Below are 21,818 nucleotides of genomic sequence, written 5' to 3'. Positions count from 1 at the left end.
AGAGGAGGGATGGGCAGTGAGCGGGAGCCAGGACAGGAGGATGGCAGCGGGGTGGGGCAGAAGGAGAGTCTTCAGGGTAGATTAGCCAGGCTGCAGCCCCGGGAGACCAGGGTGGGAACTTCCAAGGACCACTTGTACTCACCAAGGAGTAGGCGGGGCGCCTAGTGGTGAGGGAAATGTGTCTGCGTGAGGGTTTTGGCTGAGGCCAGCGGTGAGAGACTGAATGGGCGGCAGACTTCCAGCAATGCAGACGAAGGAGACGGAGCAGTAATAATGACTTGGACACATGGGAGGAAAAAATAGCTCAGGGACGAAGATGACGCCAAGGTTTCTGGCCTTGGGAGGCTCGTGGGGCTGTAAGGTGAGCATCGAAGGATGAAGCGAGCTCCTGAAGGAAAGGGGCAGGTAATGGGGAGCCCAGAGTTAAAGAGTGGGGTGGATCAGGGGGCAAGGGGTGGGGGTGGAGTGTGAAGCTGAGGTTTTCCCAAATCTGGGAAGGTGCAGTGTCTCAGGGAGAGCACTGAGCATTCCGGAAATTCAGATGGCATTCATCTCAAAACACAAGGCACAAGAGTCAAGGAGATCCTTAGGACCAGCCTTGGAGGAAGCCAGCACATGAACTTAGACCAGTAACTAATACCAGGAACTGAGTTTTTCTCTCTTAAAATGGATCTAGTGAGGGGCGCCTGGGTGGCGCAGTCGGTTAAGCGTCCGACTTCAGCCAGGTCACGATCTCACGGTCCGTGGGTTCGAGCCCCGCATCAGGCTCTGGGCTGATGGCTCAGAGCCTGGAGCCTGTTTCCGATTCTGTGTCTCCCTCTCTCTCTGCCCCTCCCCCGTTCATGCTCTGTCTCTCTCTGTCCCAAAAAAATAAATAAACGTTGAAAAAAATAATAATAGATGACCTAATTTATATTAAAAAAAAATGGATCTAGTGATACCATCCCTTAAAAAAAAAAAGTTTATTTATTGATTTTGAGAGAGAAGGAGAGAGAGAGTGACCAGGGGAGGGGCAGAGAGGCAGGCAGAGAATCTCAAGCAGGTCTGTACTGTCCGCACAAAGCCCGACATGCGGCTTGATCCTACCAACCGTGAGATCGTGACCTGAGCTGAAATCAAGAGTCGGACGCTTAACCAGCTGAACCACCCAGGCGCCCTGAAACCAGCCCTTTTTACTTGATGGGACCATTGTGTCATTCGTGTACTTAGCCACCCAGTGAACACATATTTCATGGCTGTCTATTGGAATCAAGCACTGTTCTGGGTTCTGGAGAAAGAGTGGTGAGCCACGTGGGCAAGATACCTATTCCTTTATCATTGTGGCTTGGAAAATCAGACATGATTTTTTATAGGTGGTTGAACAGGATTTTTCTGTGATCTTTGAATTTCTTCTGAGGCTGCACAGCCTAGAACAATAAGGACTAAATATTCTCACATTCCAAAGAGAAGTACTGGACACCTTCCTAAAGGCAGAACAAGTTCAACAACACTTAGCCACATCCCTCCATTCCAGTCTATACATGAAAGGGATTGAAGAAAGTTGTTGAGGTAGGGAACCGCTGTATTAGTCGGCAAGGCTGAGATTTCCCCTGAGGGCACTCCTCAATGCAAACCAAGCCCCAAAAGAACCAGTCATAGAGATTGGGGGCCTCCAAGAAGAGGAGACTAACATCCTCCTTCCATGGATGCTGGCCGAGTTGCTGGAAGTCGCAAGCATTCCAGTGCCCCCAAGCACATCAAGGACATTCTGGAAGGAGCCCAACACATGTCTTCAGGATTTCAGGATGGGCATAAGTGAAGAGACTTGTGTGTATTTCTTTTGTCTGGAGAATTCTGACTGTGGAGCCTGGCTGGAGTGGCCTCTATGGCAGAGCAAGAGCAGCCAAGTCACCAGTGACTTGCTGGCATTGGCAGGCAAGTCCCACAAGAGGCAGGAAATACAGGGGTCTGTAAGAGGCTGGCCAGAGAGCGCTCTGGTACAGCAGTGCAGGATGGAGGTCCTGCAGAGAGCCTCCCAAGAGCCCACAAAGGTGCCCATGAAAGGGCAAGCGCTTGGCACCTGCCAGCCAAGGGCACCTGTCACATAGGATTTTGCCACTTTCCCTCTGACACCTCTCCCCCAACTCTGACACAAGGGAGCCACAGCAGCAAAGGAAGATTAGAAAAACAGACCATGCCCTACTCTCCCCACTACAGGATCTCCAGCCAGGGGACAGGCCCATGGGGGAGGGGAGGGGAGGAGCATTAAATTGGATGCGAAGATTGATTAAATTGGATGAGGTTTTGATTTGGATAGGACCAGACTTTTTAGTGCCTGGAAATTGGTCTTAATTGCAGAAATGAGACTGTTCTTGTGAGTGGTGGGGATGGGCAAGCCAAGGACTCTGCTTGAGATGTCATTAAAGGCGGAGAAGAGGAATTCACCGTAACATGGGTCAAGGCAGTGAGGGGAGGAAACTGTAGCTGTTTCCCGATAGTCCCTCTTCAAGGTCAGCCCATTCAATAGGTCAGTTGCATAGGCAAGCAAATAAAAAGGATACTTTCAGCTAGGCATTAGAGCAATGACCGCAAAGCAGGGTGATGTGCTGCAAGTAAGCGGGACGGCTGCTCTAGATTGGAGGCTCAGAGAGACCACTCCAGGAGGTAGGTGATATTTGAGTTGGGAGGGGAAGTGACAAAAAGCTAATTCTGTAAAACATCTTGGAGGTGAGTGTTTCAGGGAGAGGGAAGCGGGCATGAATTCCAACACCAGGTGTTGACTGACCAAGCTTTGGTAGTGTGGGAAGTTATCCACTGGTGCCGTCCTGCCTGCTCTGTCACTCTTCCTCTCTGGGAAACAGGAGGCTGTAGAAAGCCACCCGGGACAGCATGGTTGCCAGGCCTTTAGACTTTGGGGCCGAGGGTCATGGTGTGAATGAACTCACTGCGCACACCCAGGTCAATCACAGACTCATCGAATCCGCCCGCTCCCCCACCTCCAGGAAATTCCCTTGGGAAAAAGGGGCTGGGGGTCCAGAGTATGGGCTTCTGAGCTTGAAGCAGGAGGCCAGGATTTCATTCCCTTTTTGGATACACGCTGTTTCCTGCGTGACCTTATTCTAGATCCTCTATATCTATACCTTTGTTTAAAAGATGATATCTCTTCCAGGATCCGCCATCGCCGCCTCAGGCCTAGTCTGGACCCTGACGCAACAGGAAAAGGATTAAGACCTAGGAGCGAAGGCGGCCGGCAGCGGCTGCAAGGTGGCGGAGGACGCAGCCAGCTCCACTAGAGGGCGCGCGCCCCAGGCAGGGCGCGCGCCCCAGGAGACCTTCCAGCGCTCACGCGTCCTGCCGCGCGGAGGGGGAGGTGAGCTCCGTGCTCTGCCCCGCGCGGCCCCGCCCCCGCCGCAGGCTAGCCGATCCCGCAGCGGGCGCCCCCAGTGGCCGGGGCGGGAAGCGAAGGGGCCGGACGGCGGTCCCGCCGGGCCAGTCTCTTGTCACGCCGTTCTTAATACCTCTCCTGGCCTCCTTCAGACCTTCGAGGCCGCAGCCTGGGTCACCCAACCGGGAGTTTGTCCCCGAGCGCGGGGGCAGGACATAAATGCGGGACAGGTCAGCAGTTCGAGCTTGCCCAGCAAGAGAGAAAGGTGACCAGGTGCCCCCATCCCGGCAGGCGTCGTCTCCCCCGCCAGCCGTCGGGTCAGCTCTGCGCTGCCCCCAGCTCCTCACGGGTTAACCCCCCTCGCCGCCCGCTCGCGTCCCGGTGCCAAAGTGGGTGTTGCTGGAATTCCTCTCTCCCTCTCCCGTAATGAGGGGGCTGAGCTGTCCCTCCGAGGAGGGGGCATGATGTAGATAAAAGAGACGAAAAAACAGGGGGAAGTTTCCAAAAATAAAAGCGTCCGTCTCCCCTACAGAAGGCCGCAGAGACCGGGAGAAGGCGCGAAAAGTGCAGCGGCGGTGCGCACCCGGCTGGAGACGAGCGGACGCCAGGCTCGGGGCGCCCAGCCCCGGAGCGCTCACGCCGCCCAGCCCTCGCCCGGGGAAGGCTGGCTCGGAGCCCCTAGACCAGGAGTAGCGGGCCGCCGGCAGGGGAGCGGAGCGCAGGCGCCGCAAGCCCCCGAGGCTGTTCCCCGCGCTCACCGCTCTCCAGTCGCCCCCGGAGCCATGAGGCCCCCGACCACCCACCGCTGCACCGGGCGTGCCCTGCGGAACCCCTGCGGGAGCCTCCTGGCCCTCACCCTGGCTCTCTTCGTGGGCATGGGTCACGCTCAGAGGGACCTGGTGGGAAGATACGAGCCGGCTGGCAGGGAGGCGAACCGGCTGCGGCGCCCCGGGGGCAGTCACCCCGCCGCGGCTGCGGCCAAGGTGTACAGTCTGTTCCGAGAGCAGGACGCGCCCGTCCCGGGCTTGCCGCCCACGGAGCGGGCCCAGCTCGGCTGGGGGAGCGCCCGGAGGCCCGCCAACGCGCTGGCCAGGAGGCCGCCCCGCGCGCAGCAGCCGCGCCGAGCCCAGCCACCTGCGCAGACCTGGAGAAGCAGTCCCCTGGGCCAGCAGCAGCCCGCAGTCCGCGCCCGGGCCGCCCCGTCTCTCCCGCGCCTCGGAACCCCGCAGCGGCCCGGGGCTGCGCCCCCAACCCCGCCGCGAGGGCGACTTACGGGGTGAGCACTGCAGAGGGAAGCACTGCAGAGGGGTCGGGGGAAGCGAGGGCGGGTCTCCGTGTGCTCATTAGTGGAGGGATGGGCAGGCGAGAGGAGAGAGGGCCCCGGGCTCGTGCCCTTGGTTCTTCTGGCCTCAGGACTGCAAGCAAACAGCACCGGGGTCCCGAAGCTGAGGCTCGGAGATCCGCCCCACTTTCGAAGAGTTGAGGGCAGAGAGAAACACCATCCTCACCCTTTCGTGCCAGCTCGCCGAGACCTGACGTTAAATCCTTTCGCAAGGCGCGGGTGCATTCGCTTGCCCTCCGCTAACTGGTGCCCGCAGACTCCCGCAGCGCTGCCGGGAACCAAAAGGGAGCCCCGAAGGGGCAGCGGGGTGGGCGTTTCAGGCGCCTGAGACCCGGGAGCGGTCGAGCGGGCTCAGAGCGCAGGTAGGTAGAGGAGGTCGGGGCTCCAGAATGCCAAGGCAGATGCATCTCCGGGAACGGAGCTGGCAGCGAAGCCTCAACTTGGCTACAAGTGTATATACAGTTGGGACGCAGGTCTGCCTGGGCCCTCGCGTGGCTGGACGTGGGAGGCGGCATGGGCTCAAGGGCACTTTGGGTTCGAAGCCTGTTCCCGCTCGAGCTGGGGTACAGTAGGTACGTGGGAGAATGGGTCTGTGTGCTCGTCTGTGCAGCTACGTGTCAGCGCTACTCGTGCAATCTACAGGACTAAGTCTCTCCCCAACCTTGCGAGTTGCTTTTTTCCCCTCTCCCCGGGCATCCCTGCTGCCCGCTGGGGGCGCCCTCGCAGCGTCGGGAGCCTCCCAGGCAGCCCTCATCCCAGCTGGGATCCTCATGGCTGAGGGGCACTGGCCCTGTCTGGGTATGACAGGTGTCTCTAGAATAGAGGGCACGGGAGCCCTGGGCAGTGAGCGGCTGGTTGGGGGCAGGATGGGGGAGGCTGGGAAGGGCTCTGGCTTTATGGCCTGGGCCCAATATACTAGCTGGTTTCAGTCCCAGTGCACAGTAAGGACACTTGTACCCTCGGTTTTATCCTGGAGGACCGTGTGCCTCATGGCATTCCACCCTGGGTTTTCCTTGGCTGCTGCACCCTTCCCACTTCAGCAGGATTGCCTCCCTTCGTTCAGATCTCTGCTCAGACAGGTCTCTGATTACTCCTGCCCCACCCTCTCTCCCTTCACTCTGCTTTACCTGTTTCTGTTTCCGCATTTATGGTTTGGTCTCCCAGCCCACACTAATGTAAATTCTATGAAAACAGAGGCTTTGTTTTGTTCATTGCTATATTACCAGTGCCTAGAACAGTGCCTGCATATAATTGATGCTCATTGAGTATCTGTTGAATGAGTGGATGAAGTCGCTGCTGCCCACGGAAGGCCCAGCTCCAAGCAGGCTGAGAGTACACCCACGCACTGCCAAGTTGCTCACACCCAGGATCAGCCAACAAGGGTTAATGGAGCACCCACGTGTTTCAGTTTTTTCCTTTCCTGATGTGTGCAAGTTGATACATGCTTCCTAAGAGCTAGTGTGCAGAGCAGGGGATAGGAGATGGCAGCCCAGTGACAAAGGCATTGTTCCTGCAGGGAAAGCAACTCAATTACTTAAAAGTTAGAGAGAGGGAGTTAGAGAGATGAACAGATATGTGCCAGTGAATGTGCTTTCTAGTAACGGAAAGTTCATGTTAAAGCATAAAGAAATGGGACAGCTATGGCTGAGGAGCTCGGAGGAGAAGGCAGCCCTGTGAGCTGCAGTCCCTGGGGGTCAATGGACAGTTTGTGGGGAAGCAGAGGGGAGGCGGCAGGAGTGGGGTCCAGAGGTGTAGCAGTGCCCGAGGACAAGGCCCTTTCACTATTGGCACTGGCCTGGGGACAAGCAGGCGCCCTGGTGTAGGGAAGCCATAGGAGTGATGCTGGAGCCATAGGTTGGGCGAGATCATGGGGGAACTTATTCATTGGCATTTAGGTGGAAGTTGGGGGGAAGGTAGGATAGTGCAGGGTGGGAGTGGAAGGGTGCACTATTAGAAGTTGTGAAATGAGGTGAAGATGTGCAAAGCAGATTGTCACCACAATAGAGCCGGTATATGTGCACAGGCGTGTAAGGACATGGACGGGGTGCCCCCCGTAGGCACCTATCATACACAGGCGCACACACGTTATCACAAGTTGTGTATCTGGGGGCTCGGCTTCTCCCCCAGATAGTCTTCTGCAGCTTTGATAAAGGGTGGGTTCATCTGGCAGTCCACACAACCGCTCCAAATCAGCTGGGGAGGGCTGAGTGGCAGTCTTGTCCATCTGCTTCCTCTACGCAGGCCCATTCTGGCTAATGGCTTCTGGCCAGGCTGACCTCTCTGGCAATTGCCTAGTGGGTTGCCCAGGGCCAAGGACCAAGTGCCACCTTCTGGTGGAGCTTGGAACTGCGTTACGACTTCCCGGGATTCTTTATTCTTTCAACAAGTATTTGAAAAGCCTCCTATATGCCAGGCGCTGTGCTGGATCATGGAGATAACGGCAGTGGCGGGCACAGCGCGTGTCCTCACGAAACTGGCATGTAGTGGGAATTTATTGCACACAAGGATGATTTAGTAAGCATGTGCGAGGCACAATGCTAGGTGTGTGAGATACATTGTAACCATAGCCGAAAGATCCTGCCTGCACTAATGAAATTTATGGTCTACATGGGACTTAAAAATTTTTTTTAATGTTTATTTTTGAGAGAGAGCACGAGCAGGGGAAGGGCAGAGAAAGAGGGAGACACAGAATCTGAAGCAGGCTCCAGGCTCTGAGCTGTCAGCACAGAGCCCTCAGACTCACTAACGGTGAGATCATGACCTGAGCCCAAGTCTGTCGCTTAACCAACTGAGCCACCCAGGCACCCCTACAGGGACTTTTAAAGCCCTTGTCTCAAAATAGGCAGTATATCTTGAACTAGCCTCACAGCCAAACACTTTCATAATATTTTCCTTGATATTTTCCCTCTTCTATTATTTTCCTTTGAATTTATATACTGTTAAAATAGCAGGATTTTGTATTTTATCAATTTTAAAGTATTTTATAATATGAACTTTTGTACAAACATACAAAAAGGTATTGGAAATAATATGCCTAACAATCCAGATTTTTCAAACCTTAAGATTTGGGCACATCTTGCTTCTGATTTTTTTCAGTTGAAAATTCCTCTATAAATTTGTCTCTCTCGCTCTCTCTCTCTGCCCAGAGTTAACCACTACCCTGAGTTCATTCATGATTCCAGTGTATGTTTTTACACAATTACTATGAATGCACGGCTCCGTAAAATACACAGTATTGTTTTGCATATCTTTTTTTTTTTTTAATTTTTTTTTTCAACGTTTTTATTTATTTTTGGGGCAGAGAGAGACAGAGCATGAACGGGGGAGGGGCAGAGAGAGAGGGAGACACAGAATCGGAAACAGGCTCCAGGCTCTGAGCCATCAGCCCAGAGCCGGACGCGGGGCTCGAACTCACGGACCGCGAGATCGTGACCTGGCTGAAGTCAGATGCTTAACCGACTGCGCCACCCAGGCGCCCCTGTTTTGCATATCTTTAAACTTAGATAAGTGATACCATACTGTATTATCCTCCTACAATTTGCTTTCTCCCTTCCTCATTAGATTTTTAAGTTTAACCAGGTTAGTATATTCAGCTCACGTTTATTCAGTTTAAGTGTGGTTTATTATGCCATTGTCTGAATATACAATTATCCACCCTCCTGTTTTCGACCCTTTAGATGATTTACCTTTTTTTGCGATTGCAAGTAGTGCTTGCCTCATTTTTCTACATAAATAAATTCATTTTTCGAGGACACTTTGTATCACTCTTATCGAGCCGAAAATAGTACCACTTGTCATAAAAAGAAGGTGATTGCAGGAGAATTGAAATAATGAAATGTTCTCAAATTCTAGTCAGACACCGTTATCTTAGGAAGCTCACCCCTGTGGTATGCTTCCTATTGAAAGGGGGGACTGGGAAATGTTAGGGGAAGGACCTGGCGTGGAGACCTAACCTCAGGCAGATTTTTTTTTTTTCACTCATCTAATCAGGCTAGAAAGATCACTGAAAAGGGAATCTCTTGCATTGTCGAATGCTATGATTGTGGAAACCTAAAACCCCCTTTCCTACTCTGGGTGTGGCTCCCGTTATTTGGGAAACAGTGGATTAAGTGAAACAGAGAAGTATTAAATGTATACCAGGTGTCAGGCATTGTGTTAGACACAAAGAGGAATAAGAAAGACTTCTCCAGATAGTCAAGACGAAGACACATATGACCAATAACCCAAGGCATCAGTTCTAAATCTTTAAAAAAATTTTTTTAAATGTTTATTTATTTTTGAGAGAGAGAGAGATAGAGACAGAGACAGAGCATGAGCAAGGGAGGGGCAAAGAGAGAGGGAGACACAGAATCCAAAGCAGGCTCCAGACTCTGAGCTGTCAGCACAGAGCGCCATGCGGGTCTCGAACCCACAAAACGCAAGATCATGACCTGAGCAGAAGTTGGACACTCAAACGACTGAGCCACCCAGGCCCTGAGACAATCCGTTCTAAATGAATGAGTGGATGGGGAATGGGAAAGGCTGAGTGTATATCAGGGGAGGTTCACACAAAGGAGGTAACATTCGATCTGGAAGTCTTGGAGTATGCAAAGGGTTTCAATCGGCAAAGAGAAGGAAGGCATTCTAGATAGAGAGCAGTTTAAGCAAAGGCATCAAAATGTGACCCTATGTGGTGCAATTCAGGGACAACACATTTTGCAGCCTTGGAGGATCATAGCTTTGGTTGTGGAAGGTCATGGAGACAAGGGAAGGGTGATGGGAGCAATTAGACTGCACAGGCAGGTGGGGGTCTGGCCAGCTTCATGAGAGGCCAATGGAGAGCCTTGTGAGGTTTTTAACAAAGTACCAATGTGACCACGTTGGTCCTAGGTGGAACAGCAGCTGTCCCAGGCTGTTAGCCAGATGTGTCCCCAAGGGCTGGACAATGATGCTGGATACTGAGTTGATGTGTGCTGAGAGGTGTCACCTGGAAGGTTGGGTTCAAATGACCTTCCAGGGAGTCAGAATCCCTGGGTCATATATGCCCCAGCTAGTCAAACACTTGCTCCCTCCAGCTAGCCAGAGCCTGCTGAGTGGTCATTTCCCACCTCCCTGGGCCTCTACCCAAGATTCTGATACTGGCCTAGAAGGAACTCTCAGAGTCCTCCATTGAGTACCCAAATCCCTCTTGAGTGCCCTTCCAGCCCCATTCTGGCCCCCTCTGCCTGGCAGTCTTTGATTCTGACCAGGCTTCACTGTGTTCTACCACTAGCAGGCAGGGCAGAGCTGGCCGCTGCCTCCTATACTCAGCTGCAAAGCTGTCCTGAGGGCTTTGGGGGTGACAGCTGGCTCAGGGGGCCTCCTTGGGCTGGGCTCCATGCCATGACCTCCTAGCCACGTGGGCCCCTCAGTCTGTGCTGTCTGAGCTCTAACAGACCTTAGTTCTTAGGAAACTCCCAGGGGATGCAGACTGTTTCCTTTCAAAGACCCCTAGGCCCCTGTGAGGACTTGTCACTTACGAGTGACTTACAAATGGGTGGGTAAAATATCCACCCCTTCCACCGGCGTGCACACTCAGAAAGCCTGGGTATGAGGACCAGCCCCTTCCCCAGAACCCAGTGACTTGGGCCCTGATGGGGAGGAGGTTCTCATAGAGCCAGGAAGCTGCTGAAGGCAGCGGTCCAGAGAGGCTACAAGGTGGCCAGAATGGCACAGCTTTTGGCTGGGAGGATATTCTGGGAGCTCCCTGGGAGGCAGTTCCCCACAACTTTGGGCCAAAGGGCTAGAAACGGGCTTCAGCTTTTCCAAGCTGCAGGAATTTATTTTGAATGTTTTGTAAGACTGAAAAAACCACACAAGCTTTGGGGTCCGTTGAAATGTCAAATAAATTCATGAGCGAGACCAGATGCTTACTCCCCTGGCCACAGAGGTCACAGGAACAGGCCCCCTTCTCTGTCCTTCGCCCTGATTCTCCAGCTCGTGCTCTGCTGCCCCACTCATCCTGTTTCAGTGAGTGCTCAGTAGACCATTTCTGATGCCCGTAATGGGGCCCATGAAGCCAGGGCCAAGGCCCTCAGAAGCCTTCTCCAGGAAGAGTCCTTCTAGAGAAGTCACCCAGGTCTGGGCATTTGAGTCTTCAGACGAAGAGTGGGGGCTAGTGAAACCTGCTGGGGCTACAGGGGTCTGATCACACACCTGAAAGCAGTGTGCGAGTGAGCTGGGTAACTGCCCCAGCGATCAGTATAGACCAGCGTCTCCTGCGGATGCCCTCGGTGCCAGAACCAAGGAGTAGCTGGGGAAGGACTATCCCCCATGGAGTAAGTTCTATCAGCCTGCCCAAAGAAAAAGTGTGCTCGCTATGCAGAGGCAGCTTAACCCAAGTACACAGTTTCATCTTCTTACCAGCTCACCACCTCAAGCCCCTCCTCGATAGAAATTCTATAACCCCAGGTCCCTCTGTCCCCACTGCACACCCACTGGCCTGCCAGGGGCAGACTTCTCCCCGTGTGCATGTGTGGGCAGGTGACGCATATGTAGGTCCTTAGGACTGTTTTACATGTGTTTTCCAGCTTCCCCTACATGGTCAGCATTTGTTGGGCAAAGGACCATGGTGTTTCGTTTTGGTGAGAGGCAGTGTGGGGTCGGAGCATGACTTAGAGACGGGCCAACTCAAGTTTGCATTTGGCTTTGGCACTTACTCATTGTTTAGCCTCGGCAAGTGACTGAACCTTTCTGAACTTGCTTTTTTCATCATCTGCATGATCACTCATTATTGTCCCAGGAGAGTGACTTCTTTGTGTTAGGTACTGTATCTCTCTCTCTCTCCCTCTCCCTCTCTCTCGTTTAATCATGACAACAACCCAGTTAGGCAGGTATTATTATGTCCATCATCCTGAGGGAGGGAGTGGAGTTTCTCAAGATCACTCAGAGAACGGCAGTCAGGAATCAGTGTTAGATCTGCAGGATGTCAAAGTGCTTACCCCTGGGCCATGTGGACTCCCCAGAGAAGGGGGACAGTGTGGCCAGCCTGGCAGTGTTCCCCCAGGCCCTGCCAGTAGAGGGCGGGACCACCAAAGCAGCTCTGTGAAGAGTACCACTCTGAGCACCCTGTGCTGACCCTGTTTTGCTGATCCGGCAGGAGGAATGTCTGCGGGGGACAGTGCTGCCCGGGATGGACGACGGCGAACAGCACCAACCACTGTATCAAACGTGAGTGCCTCCGCCGCATTCACCCTTCTCCCCCCTCTCTCCCTGGAGGTTGGCCAGGCCAGGAGCCTATGGTGGAAGGGAGGAGATTTTAAAAAGGCCTCCAGCTGGAACAACTTCTCGGAGAAAATCCCCCGATTATGTTTTTTAAAGCTTCCTGCATTCCCTTCCTGCTGCCCCACTGTGTCGGTGCCCCACTTGCCCCGTCCACGGGGTCCCTTAGGTGCCCACATGCCCCTGTAGTCTGCAAAACATGCCTGGCCCCAGAGTCTCCGCGTCCCACATTTCTAGGGGCACCATGCACATCGTGTGCCATGGGACTCCACCCTGCCATGGCCTCTGGCCCTGCTGGTCCTGGCCTCTGTCAGGCGTCTGCCAGGATGAGGCTGTCAGGTGAGGCTCTGATCCCACTTCTGGAGAGCCTTTTGAGACTGCTCTGAAGCTGGCAGGCTGGCCCCGATGAGAGAAAAGAGAGAAGAGTCATCTTAGTTACATGGAAACCAGGGAGCCAGGCAGAAAGAGCCAGGGGTCCATGCCTAAGCCTCTCGGAGAGGCTTCGTGGTGTAGAGGCGGTGACAACGACAAGAGCCAATCCCTACACAGGACTCGCTTTGTGCAAGCTACACTTTATATGGCCAGGGGGGCAGGGAGTACTCCTCTCCATTTGGCAAATAAGGAAACTGAGGCACAAGCAGGTCACAAGCAGGTTCCGGGTCACGTGGCCTGGAAATGGCAGGGTTTGAGCTCAAGTGACCTGACTCCGGGGGGTCCCTCTTCTTAATCCCTGGACCCTGCTGCCAGATGTCTTATCTTACCTTATCTTTGTGGGCCTCACTTTCTACACCTGTGAACTGGGATCACTACTGCTATTCCTACTGGCTAAGAGCTGAGCATTCACTGTGTGCCTAACACTGTGCTAAGCCCTTCACGTACATCATCAAGACTCTCGATAATCCTGTAAAGTGGGTATTTACTGACCATTCCCACTTACGGGCAAGGAGGCTGAGTCTTGGGTTGATTAGGAAACATGGCCAAGGTTACACGACTCCAAGCACTAGATCTGGGGCTGGATCCAGGCATTTTGACTTTAGAACCCCATACTCTTCTCTGTGGGGGGTTGTGTGGGGCTCCCGACACCAGCTGAGGCCGGGCCTTCTGGATTTGGAATCCTCACAGGTGAAAACATATGGGGGCTCCAGAGAGCCCCTTGGATCTTTCTCCTTCACACCCCAGGACTCCTCGTGAGCACTCATCAGCTCCCCAGGTCTGGTTGGCCCAGGGGCCTCACTTGTCTCTTCCTGCCACTACCTTCTCCCAGGTCCTAAGGCTGGATACAGAGATTCATTCTCAGCAGAACCCCTTCCTGCCCAATGACAAGCCCCAGGCCCTTTTCAGCGCGAGGGTTTCACAACTAATGGTCTGGGTATTTGACCAAACCTGTGGCGTTCCCAGCCCTGATGGATGCCCTCATCTCTCCCGAGATGGGGATGACAGGGGACAAAATGGGCATGCATCTGTTTCTGTGGGGATGGACCTACTGGCTCCCCAAGCTCCTGGTTCTGCTTCAAACTCCATGGCCCTGACCCTCTCCTAGCCTGACAGCAAAGCTCAGGCAGAAGCTTGGGTCTCTCTAAGGGTCTCCAGATAGACCAAAACCCCAAGCTCAAAAACAAACAGCAAAGCAGAACTTTCACCTGAAAATTCTTTCCTTTTCAGGGAGCCTGGATTAGTGGGGGCTCTCAGAGGACAGGCCCTCTGTGGCTGGTGGCAGAGTTGGGGGAAAGACACTTTTCCTTCAGAACTGTAAGATGAAGTCGTTATGCCTCGGGTGGCTTGCGTAAGGTCACAGGCTCACTGGGGGAGGATCTGAGCCTCAACATCAGCCACACTGCTGGGCAGAGGAGACAAGGGATGTGGGTAGCCAGGTGCCTTTATGCTCAGCAGAAGATTTGGAGTTAGAAGCTAGGGCCTGGGCACTGGTATATTTTTAAAACAACCCTAGGGCAATTCTCACCAGGGCTGAAGACCACTGAACAGAGTTTAGTCAGTCAGAGGAAGATTTGCCTTGGGGGCCCTAACTCAAATCTGGGATGTTCCCATGACTCCTCTGGGATCTTACTGAAGTACAGATTCTGACTCAGCAGGTCTGGGGAAGGGGCTGGAGAGTCTGAGTTTCTAGCAAGCTCCCAGGTGCTGCTGGTGGTTCAGGGACCACACTTTGAATATCAGGGCCTTGGGGCCCTCTGGAGGACTGGGGAGAGATTCGGGATTGGGGATGGGGAGGAAGGTTGATATGTTCTAGGGAGCTCGGCAGAGAGTGTTGTTGAGAGTTGAGTCGAAGCTGGAGCGGGGTGGCTTTCAGAGGGGGTGCGCTTCTCATCAGCTACCTGAGGGGTCTGGGCATGGGCCTCGCTCGGGCCCTCCAGCCCTGGAGGTTCTCAGTTTCCTAGCTTGTTCATGATTTTCCAGCATCAGTCTCTGCCCAGCTGGAGTGTTGACGCTGGAAACTCAAAAGTTGGGGGAGTGTGCAGATTGTCAGACCCAACACGCGTGCGTGCAGTTGTCCCCAGCCGGGGGATGCGCCGGCATGCGGACAAATCCCCAGTCCACCCTGGGAGTCCTCAGCCCCCGTATTTCTCTCCGGGTCCCCTCGCCCTGCTGTTCCCCTGGTCATCCCCCCTCGACCCTGGCACGCAGCTGGCAGCTCTCCTAGAGGAATCGCCGGGGGGCCTTTCCCAACTGGAGGTTGGCTTGCCCACCGAAGGTCTGTGTGCTGGTTAGCTGGGCCTTGTACTGTTTGCTTGTTGCTGTTTTGCTGCTAAAGAGCCTAACGAGAACCACGTGGGCGGTGGGGTGTTGGCTCTGTAGAATGTGGGGCTCTTGGCACCACACCCTGTCAGCTGGCTCTCTCCTGCCTCCCCCTGTTGGTTAGTATCTTCCTCTCCCTTCCCCACAGCTGCCCTCCTGGCTGGAGCCAAGGGTACCAATGCCGGAGAATTCTCGGGACTCTTCCCTAGCACTTTCACACATGTGGGGTGCCTCCTTGGCCAGCGGGAGAGGGAGGCGGACGAGGAGGACTTCCCTCACTTCCAAGAATGAAGTCTAGTCCCAGGACCCTATGGAGACTCAGTCTGTCCCCCGGTCTCTCCCAGATATCTGTGGGTCCAACCCACTGCCCATGCACAGGGAGGGATGGCCCTTGCCCGCTGGGCCACACCCTGGTCCCCTCTCACCTCCTCTCGCAGAATCCTCGGTGGCTGTGACATACCAGTCCAGCCACCCGGCCCCTTCCTTCCTCCCTGTCCAGTGTCTGGACCTCAGGGAGCCACTGCGTCTGCAGGCAGCCATTGTTCGAATCCCAGCTCCTCACTCCACCTTGGCAGGGTCGAGAGTTGGGCTCTAATCTCTTCTTCTGCTCTTGGTCTCTGCCTTCCCGTTTGTGGCTTTGCCAGCTCTGCCCCAGGATTTATGTGTTTATGTATTTGTGGAGGCAGCTGACGGGGGCCTGCCTGAAGTCCTTCCTGAGGGGAAGCACCGTAGAGTGTGGGCTGACTGGATCCTGTTTATAGTTGGGGCATTTGGAAGACTGTACAGCCTTTCCAAACTGGCTCACCCCCATCACCACCCCAACACACACACAAGCTTTGGGGGCTTCTGAAGGCTCATGCGGGGAAAGAAGCTTTGAAGAATTCTTTGATTTCTCATTTTCTCAGCCTAGATGCACAGAGGCTGGGACTCTTCTGGGGAGGGCAGAAGGAGTCCCTGTAGCTGTTGAGGGGGCTAGGTGGGTTACCCCACCGTCACCACCACCAAGCAGTAAGGTTCAAGGTTGAGAGCGTGTGCTTTGGATTCTGGTGCCAAATCCAAGGAGTCGTGGATTTGAATCCCGGCCCTGCGTCTTCAGGCAAGTGACTGGCCCTCTTCTACTATAAAGCCTCATCCATAAAATGGGTGCAACCATCTCTTTGAGGATTAACAATAATAACAGTCTGTAGCTATTACCTTCGAAGGACTTTATGTTGTTCGTTTTTAATCCTCACAATCCTATAAATTCGATTTGATCTTTCTGTCCATTTACAAATGAGGCTAACTGTTCCCCTAAGCCATGCACCTAGGAATCGGCAGGGCCTGGCTGTGAATCCAGGTAGCCTGGCTCTGGAGGGACAGGACTCTTGGTCCTGATAAATGACAAGTCTGTGCAGAGAGCCTGGCACTTGGTAAGTTTGGCTGTCATTTTAATCCACATCCAGGAGATTGTGCTGACTCCCTGGGTTTAAATGCAAGCTCTGCCACTGAGCTATGTGACCGTGGGTGAGATGCGTAAGCTCTCTGTGCCTCAGTTTCCTCACCTGTAAAATGCGACTAATAGTAGTCCCTGCCTCACAGAGTTGTAAGAGACAAATGAGATAACTCAGGTTAAACGTTTAGCTCAAGGCCTGGCATGTTCCCTGTGCTCCGTGCATGTTTGGCCTTGATGTCGGGAGAAGGGATTGTGTCTCGAGGCCCTCGGCATGCAGCACAGTGGCAGGTGCTCATTGGACATGATATAAAAAGGTCGGGGCGCCTGGGTGGCGCAAGTCGGTTGAGCGTCCGACTTCAGCCAGGTCACGATCTCGCGGTCCGGGAGTTTGAGCCCCGCGTCAGGCTCTGGGCTGATGGCTCAGAGCCTGGAGCCTGTTTCCGATTCTGTGTCTCCCTCTCTCTCTGCCCCTCCCCCGTTCAAGCTCTGTCTCTCTCTGTCCCAAAAATAAATAAACGTTGAAAAAGGCTCAGTAAGCATGTACTAAATAATACAGGGCCCATCCCAGGATTGTGCTGCCTGCTCTCAGCCTCAGTTTTTCCACGTGCCAAACAGGGATAAGAATGGCACCCGTAGTAGTTATAAGAATGAAGAGGAGTGGCACGTGTAAAGAAGTTAGCTCAGGGCCTCACAATGGTAAATGCCGAACAAACATTAGGGGAAGGAGTCACAGCACGGGTGGGATCTTCACTGACTGGTTAGGAACTTCCAGGAGCCAGTTTTGAGCCTCTGTGTGGCTTGTCTCTGGAAGAACCATCCTCTGAGACTCAGTAGTTGGCGGGGAGTGGAGGAGAGCAAGGTGAGAAGTGGCCAAGGGGAATAATCGCACAACTTCAGTGGAGACCCAACCAACATGAAGGTACAATCAATCCTAGCAAGAGACCGTCTTCTCTCCCCCCGAGCATATACGGGTACCTTAGGTTTTCCTGGTGGGCAGGTATGTGCCCCCAAGGCTCTTTGCTCAAAGAAGTATTTAGGAGATGTTCTTACCCAGGGATCATGAAGCCAGGTATTGTGTCCTGTTGATATCAGTGAAGTGTCTACCTGGTCCACGTGTGGCAAAGGACCGAGTAGGTGAAGGATCACATGGGTGGCCTGGTAGCTTCCTTCTCCCATCCCCAGCTGCCTCTTCTCACCTCCTTGGCTGGAGTCTCCTTTTCTTTTTCTTTTTCTTTTTTTTATTAAAATTTTTTTTTAATGTTTATGTATTTTAGAGAGAGAGAGAGAGACAGAGGGCGAGTGGGGGCAGGATGGAGAGAGAGGGAGACACAGAACCGGAAGCAGGCTCCAGGCTTTGGGCTGTCAGCACAGAGCCTGACACAGGTCTCGAACCCACAAGCTGTAGGATCATGACCTAGGTGGAAGTTGGACGCCCAACTGACTGAGCCAGCCAGGGGCCCATCTTAATGCTGGGATTCCCCAAGACTTCCCACGGATCTTCGAAATCGCCCCCGCAAAGAGGGAGCCCATGGGAGCCAACCCAAACATTAGTCGTCCCCCATTATTGAGCCCTAGTAGGCACTCTTAACTGTCAACAAACACACAACAATAATAGCAGCCATGCTCTGTTATAGCCAGGGACCACACTAAACATTTCACCCCCTTGACCCTGTGAGTGGTCATCGTGTGTTCTCTGCTGTGCTCCCTCTTGTGTCCCTGGCTGTGGCTTGTGGCCTCTACCCAGTGACTAAACATTGGGTTCCCCAGGACTGAGGCCTGGGTCCCCTTCCTTCTCGCTGTACCGCTCCTAGAATGATCTCACGTATCCCCATGGATGGAAGCATTATCTCTGGGTTGACGACACCCAGATTTATATAGACGTCTTCAGCCAGACCTCTTTTCTGACCTCCAGACTCCTGCGTCGTGATGCCTACTCAGCATCTGTTCTTGATATTCTCCAGACATCCCCACCCTCAACTGGTCCAAAAGGAGCTCACTCCCTCTGCCAGCTCTCCTGCCCAGGTGTTACCCACCCTGTTTAAAGCCATCCACATCTACCTGAATGCTCGAGTCAGATACCTGGGGGCCATCCGGGACACCCCTCACTGAGCCCTCTTTGTTTCACTTCCTAAATCCCTCGGGGGCCTGTCTGCTTCTCCCTGCTGCCCCTGCTGCCTCTCCGGTCTAAGGAGCCAGTATGGGCTCCCGGGGGACTGCTGCAGCCTGCTGGCTGCTCTCCCCACTCTCTGGGTCTTTCTCCATAAACCGTATCATAACACATCTCTGTTCACTCCTTCCTGCCGCGGTGTACCCAGCCTCGTCTCCCAGAACTCCCCCGGCTCACCGAATCCAGCCTGGGTTCCTGGAAGACACATCCTCCAGGCTGTTGCACATGCTGCTCTGTTTGCTTTTCCTTCTCTCTCTATGCAGCCAGCTCCTTGTCATCTTTCCCGTCTCTGTTTCAAGTGCCTCTCCTCAGAGGAGCTCCCCTAACCCTTCCGCCAGGGCTTGCCCACACCAGCCTTGTTATTCTGGATCCTAGCCCCCTTGACTTTTCCCCTCCGTGACTCATACCTTGATCTGGGTTTTCCTATTTATGTGTTTACTTGTTTTGTGACTCTCTAAGTTGGACGCTCCATGAAGGAAAGGACAGTGTCTGTCCTGCTTACCATCCTAGGTAAAGAGCAAATGTTGGATGCGTGACCATTTTCTAGATGACACTGAGGCTCACAGAGGTGAGCTAAAGTCCCACAGAATCTGAACACAGGTCTCTGACTGCAAGGTTGTTCTCCCCTCCGTGCTTCTGCCGTGACCTTGGCTGAATTGTAAGCAGGAGTGGTGTATTCCCCGCCTCCTGATCTTCCTGGGTCCTGGGCAGGGATCTGGTGCTCTTGGAGAACAGCGTGGTGGGCTTCATGTCAACCACAGAACTCTCTTCCATGCCCCGAAGCTACTCCCCTGGAAAAGGCTGGTCCCTGGGCTCATCCCTGTTGGAGGCTGTCCTGGGGCCCCATCCCATCCTTCTCTCCTCTCCAGAGGCCCCTCTGGCACTGACACCTCCAAACCCTGCCTGTTCTCAGACAAGGCCCCGGGGCTGCAGGGATAGTGGGGTAACTCTTCTGCTTTGGCGCAGGAGCTGGAGACAAACCCAGGCCTGAGCTCTGGGCCGTGAGCCCTGCCCAGTGGTCTCCCTCCTCATGCCTGCTGGAGCCGGTGGGAATTGGGCCTGCTCTCTGCCCTTGGCCTCCTGCCCCTGACTGGCCCAGCGTTGTGGCATTTGTTAATGCAATTAGCAGGGCGGTCCATGCCGAGGGGCTGGGGGCCAAGGTCTGACTCACACCTCCCCTTCCTCCCCTCTGGCCGCCAAACGGTAGAGGCCCGCTTGGCCTGCCAGACGGCGTCTGCAGAGAGCACACGAGGGGCCAAGAACGGCATCTTTCTCTCATTAGAGGCTTTTATGTGAACACAACTGCTATTTTGGAGCCGGGTGCTTGGCTGGCCCCTGAGCCCCAGTGCTGTTTCCAGCCGTCCCGAGAACAGCTGCGGCGGGAGCCGGGCAAGTCCTTGAGGACCTGACTTTTCCCACAGCCTGGGGTCTCAGGGCCCAGATTGGGGCCTGGAGACACAGCCGCCAGGCAGAGCTCGGGTATGGACTGGGCCTAGGTGGACTCTGAAGTCGTCTGGGGACCCGATGGGGATTTCCTTGCCTCAGAGATCGCTGACAATCAAGGTCCCTTTCTGTGGAAAGCAAAGGTCAAGGCTATGGAGAAACTGCTCAAGCCGTAGTGGACACCCCACCCCCTGTAAGAGAATTCCAGGGCCAATCAAAACCTCTGGGTGAGGGCCTAAGTTGGGGCACCCAGGGCAGGGCTGAGATAAACACTGAGGGTGGGGAGGAGACTGTCCTGTCTGCAAGGCCTCTGGATGTAGAAGGGGACAGGGCCCTGTCGTGAGGGAGGGATCGGTAATTTAGTGGGTAGGTTCTTTGTGTCCCACTGACACGGATTTTAGGGAAAATGGAGGTTTAATCTGGGGAGCAACTGAGCTTCAGGTGAGGGGGTGCTGGGCCCAGAGTCTGACCTGCAGCCAAGGCTCATCTCCCAGACAAGAGGCACCAGAACTGTGGCTTCTGTGACTGAGGAACCGAATTTTACATTTTATTTGATTTTAATCAATTTCATGTTAAATAACCTCATACAGCTTGTGGCTGCAGCATTAGACTGTTGCGTCGCACAGCTGTAGAGAGTGCAGTGCCCCTCCACACCCACGATCTCTCTTGAGACTCACATGACTCTTTGAGGCAGGAATTATCAGCCCCCTTTTATAGAAGAGATCACTGAGGCACCGGTTGAGGCATCTCGCTGAGATGAGACGAGTCCAAGGTCACAGAGCAGGGATGTGGCTGAGCCGGGGTCAAACCAAACCCTTCTGACTCCCAGCCTCATGTTCTTTCTGCTACCAAGTAGCTGATCAGAGGCTCAGAGCAGGAGTAAGGCCACACGGCGAGAGCTATTTCCAGAATCCCCCCGGGCCTGCCCATTCTGAGTTTGGTCTCCTCCCAGAGGCAGGGGTTTGTGTGGAAAATCTGAGCAAACCTCAGCTCAACTGTTCTGGAGCGGAGTGAAGGGAGAAGGGGCACAGCCAGAAGATGGGGGTTGGAGGGAACGATGCCTTCTATTTCTTACTTTCAAAGCAATTTCAGGAGTTTTCTTTTTATTCCCCTCTCTTTCGGCATCCTGCTAACTGCACAGAGCTGAACTCCCAAAGTTGAAACTTTCCACATGTCCAATCCTCAGTGAGGAAGAGAGTGCCAGGAGAGTGTGGAAAAGCAAGGGTTCAGGAGAAGCCCAAATTATGAATGGCTAAGGACTGGCATTGGGGAGTAAGCACCGGGGAGGCTGAAACAGCCTTGCTTGCTGGTTGTCTGAGGAAGCTGGCTTCTGGGTGGGGGGTGGGGGGTGCTGGCTGTGCCCTTCCTGGCATCGTGATTGACAACCTTTTTACCAATAATCAGTGAATATTCACAAAAGCCATGTACCCCATCCTGGTTAATTTCTCAAGTATAAAGCATGATCTCTGCTCCTGTGGAAAAGTGGGAGAGAGGAGGCTCCAAGAACAAAACATAAAGACTTCCCGGCTGGCCATGGCTGGAAGTTTTCTCTCCTAAAATTCTCGCAACACTGCATGGAGCTGCCTGCCCCGGGGCCCTTGGCATTTCCTTTTCTGCTTTATGCAGCAGGCCCTGCCATCGGCCGGCCGTTCTGACAGGGATGATTTCCTCTCTGATCCTTCAGCTTTGAAACCTGTGTTCATTTGACAGGAACGTTTTGCTTCAGTCTCCTTTCAACAAAAGGACACATGACCACTCTTGCCGAAGGGTCCCAAACTTCTGGATTTCATGCACTAGTAAAATATCCGAAAACCTCATAGGTACCGAAGTACAGTAGCCAACTTTTCATTTTGCCACGTGAGGATGTTAGAAATACAAACTACCATTTGCCATCACTTTTAATTTAAAAAGAACATCTAGGGGTACTCCGGGGTGGCTCAGTTGGTTGAGCGTCCGACTTCAGCTCAGGTCACGATTGCCCGGTTGGTGAGTTCGAGCCCCACATCGGGCTCTCTGCTGTCAGCCTGTCAGTGCAGAGCCCGCTTCAAATCTTCTGTGCCCCTCTCTCTGCCCCTTC

General features: G+C 53.9%; 1 protein-coding gene across 4 annotated transcripts in view; it reads left to right on the top strand.

Annotated features, from left to right (window-relative positions):
* The first annotated feature begins 3,426 nt into the window (after window positions 1-3,426).
* The window catches only part of LTBP2 (latent transforming growth factor beta binding protein 2), a 106,937-nt gene continuing 88,545 nt past the window's right edge, over window positions 3,427-21,818 (top strand). For all 4 annotated transcript variants that reach the window (XM_043556625.1, XM_043556626.1, XM_043556624.1 and 1 more), the window contains exons 1-2: window positions 3,427-4,640; window positions 11,824-11,894. In XM_043556625.1, the coding sequence (XP_043412560.1) occupies window positions 4,147-4,640; window positions 11,824-11,894 (565 nt within the window). In that variant the 5' untranslated portion in view covers window positions 3,427-4,146. The remainder of the gene's footprint in view (window positions 4,641-11,823; window positions 11,895-21,818) is intronic.

Source organism: Prionailurus bengalensis, chromosome B3 (genome assembly GCF_016509475.1).
Source record: "Prionailurus bengalensis isolate Pbe53 chromosome B3, Fcat_Pben_1.1_paternal_pri, whole genome shotgun sequence".
NCBI lineage: Eukaryota > Metazoa > Chordata > Mammalia > Carnivora > Felidae > Prionailurus > Prionailurus bengalensis.
This window is presented reverse-complemented; position numbering and strand designations above follow the sequence as displayed.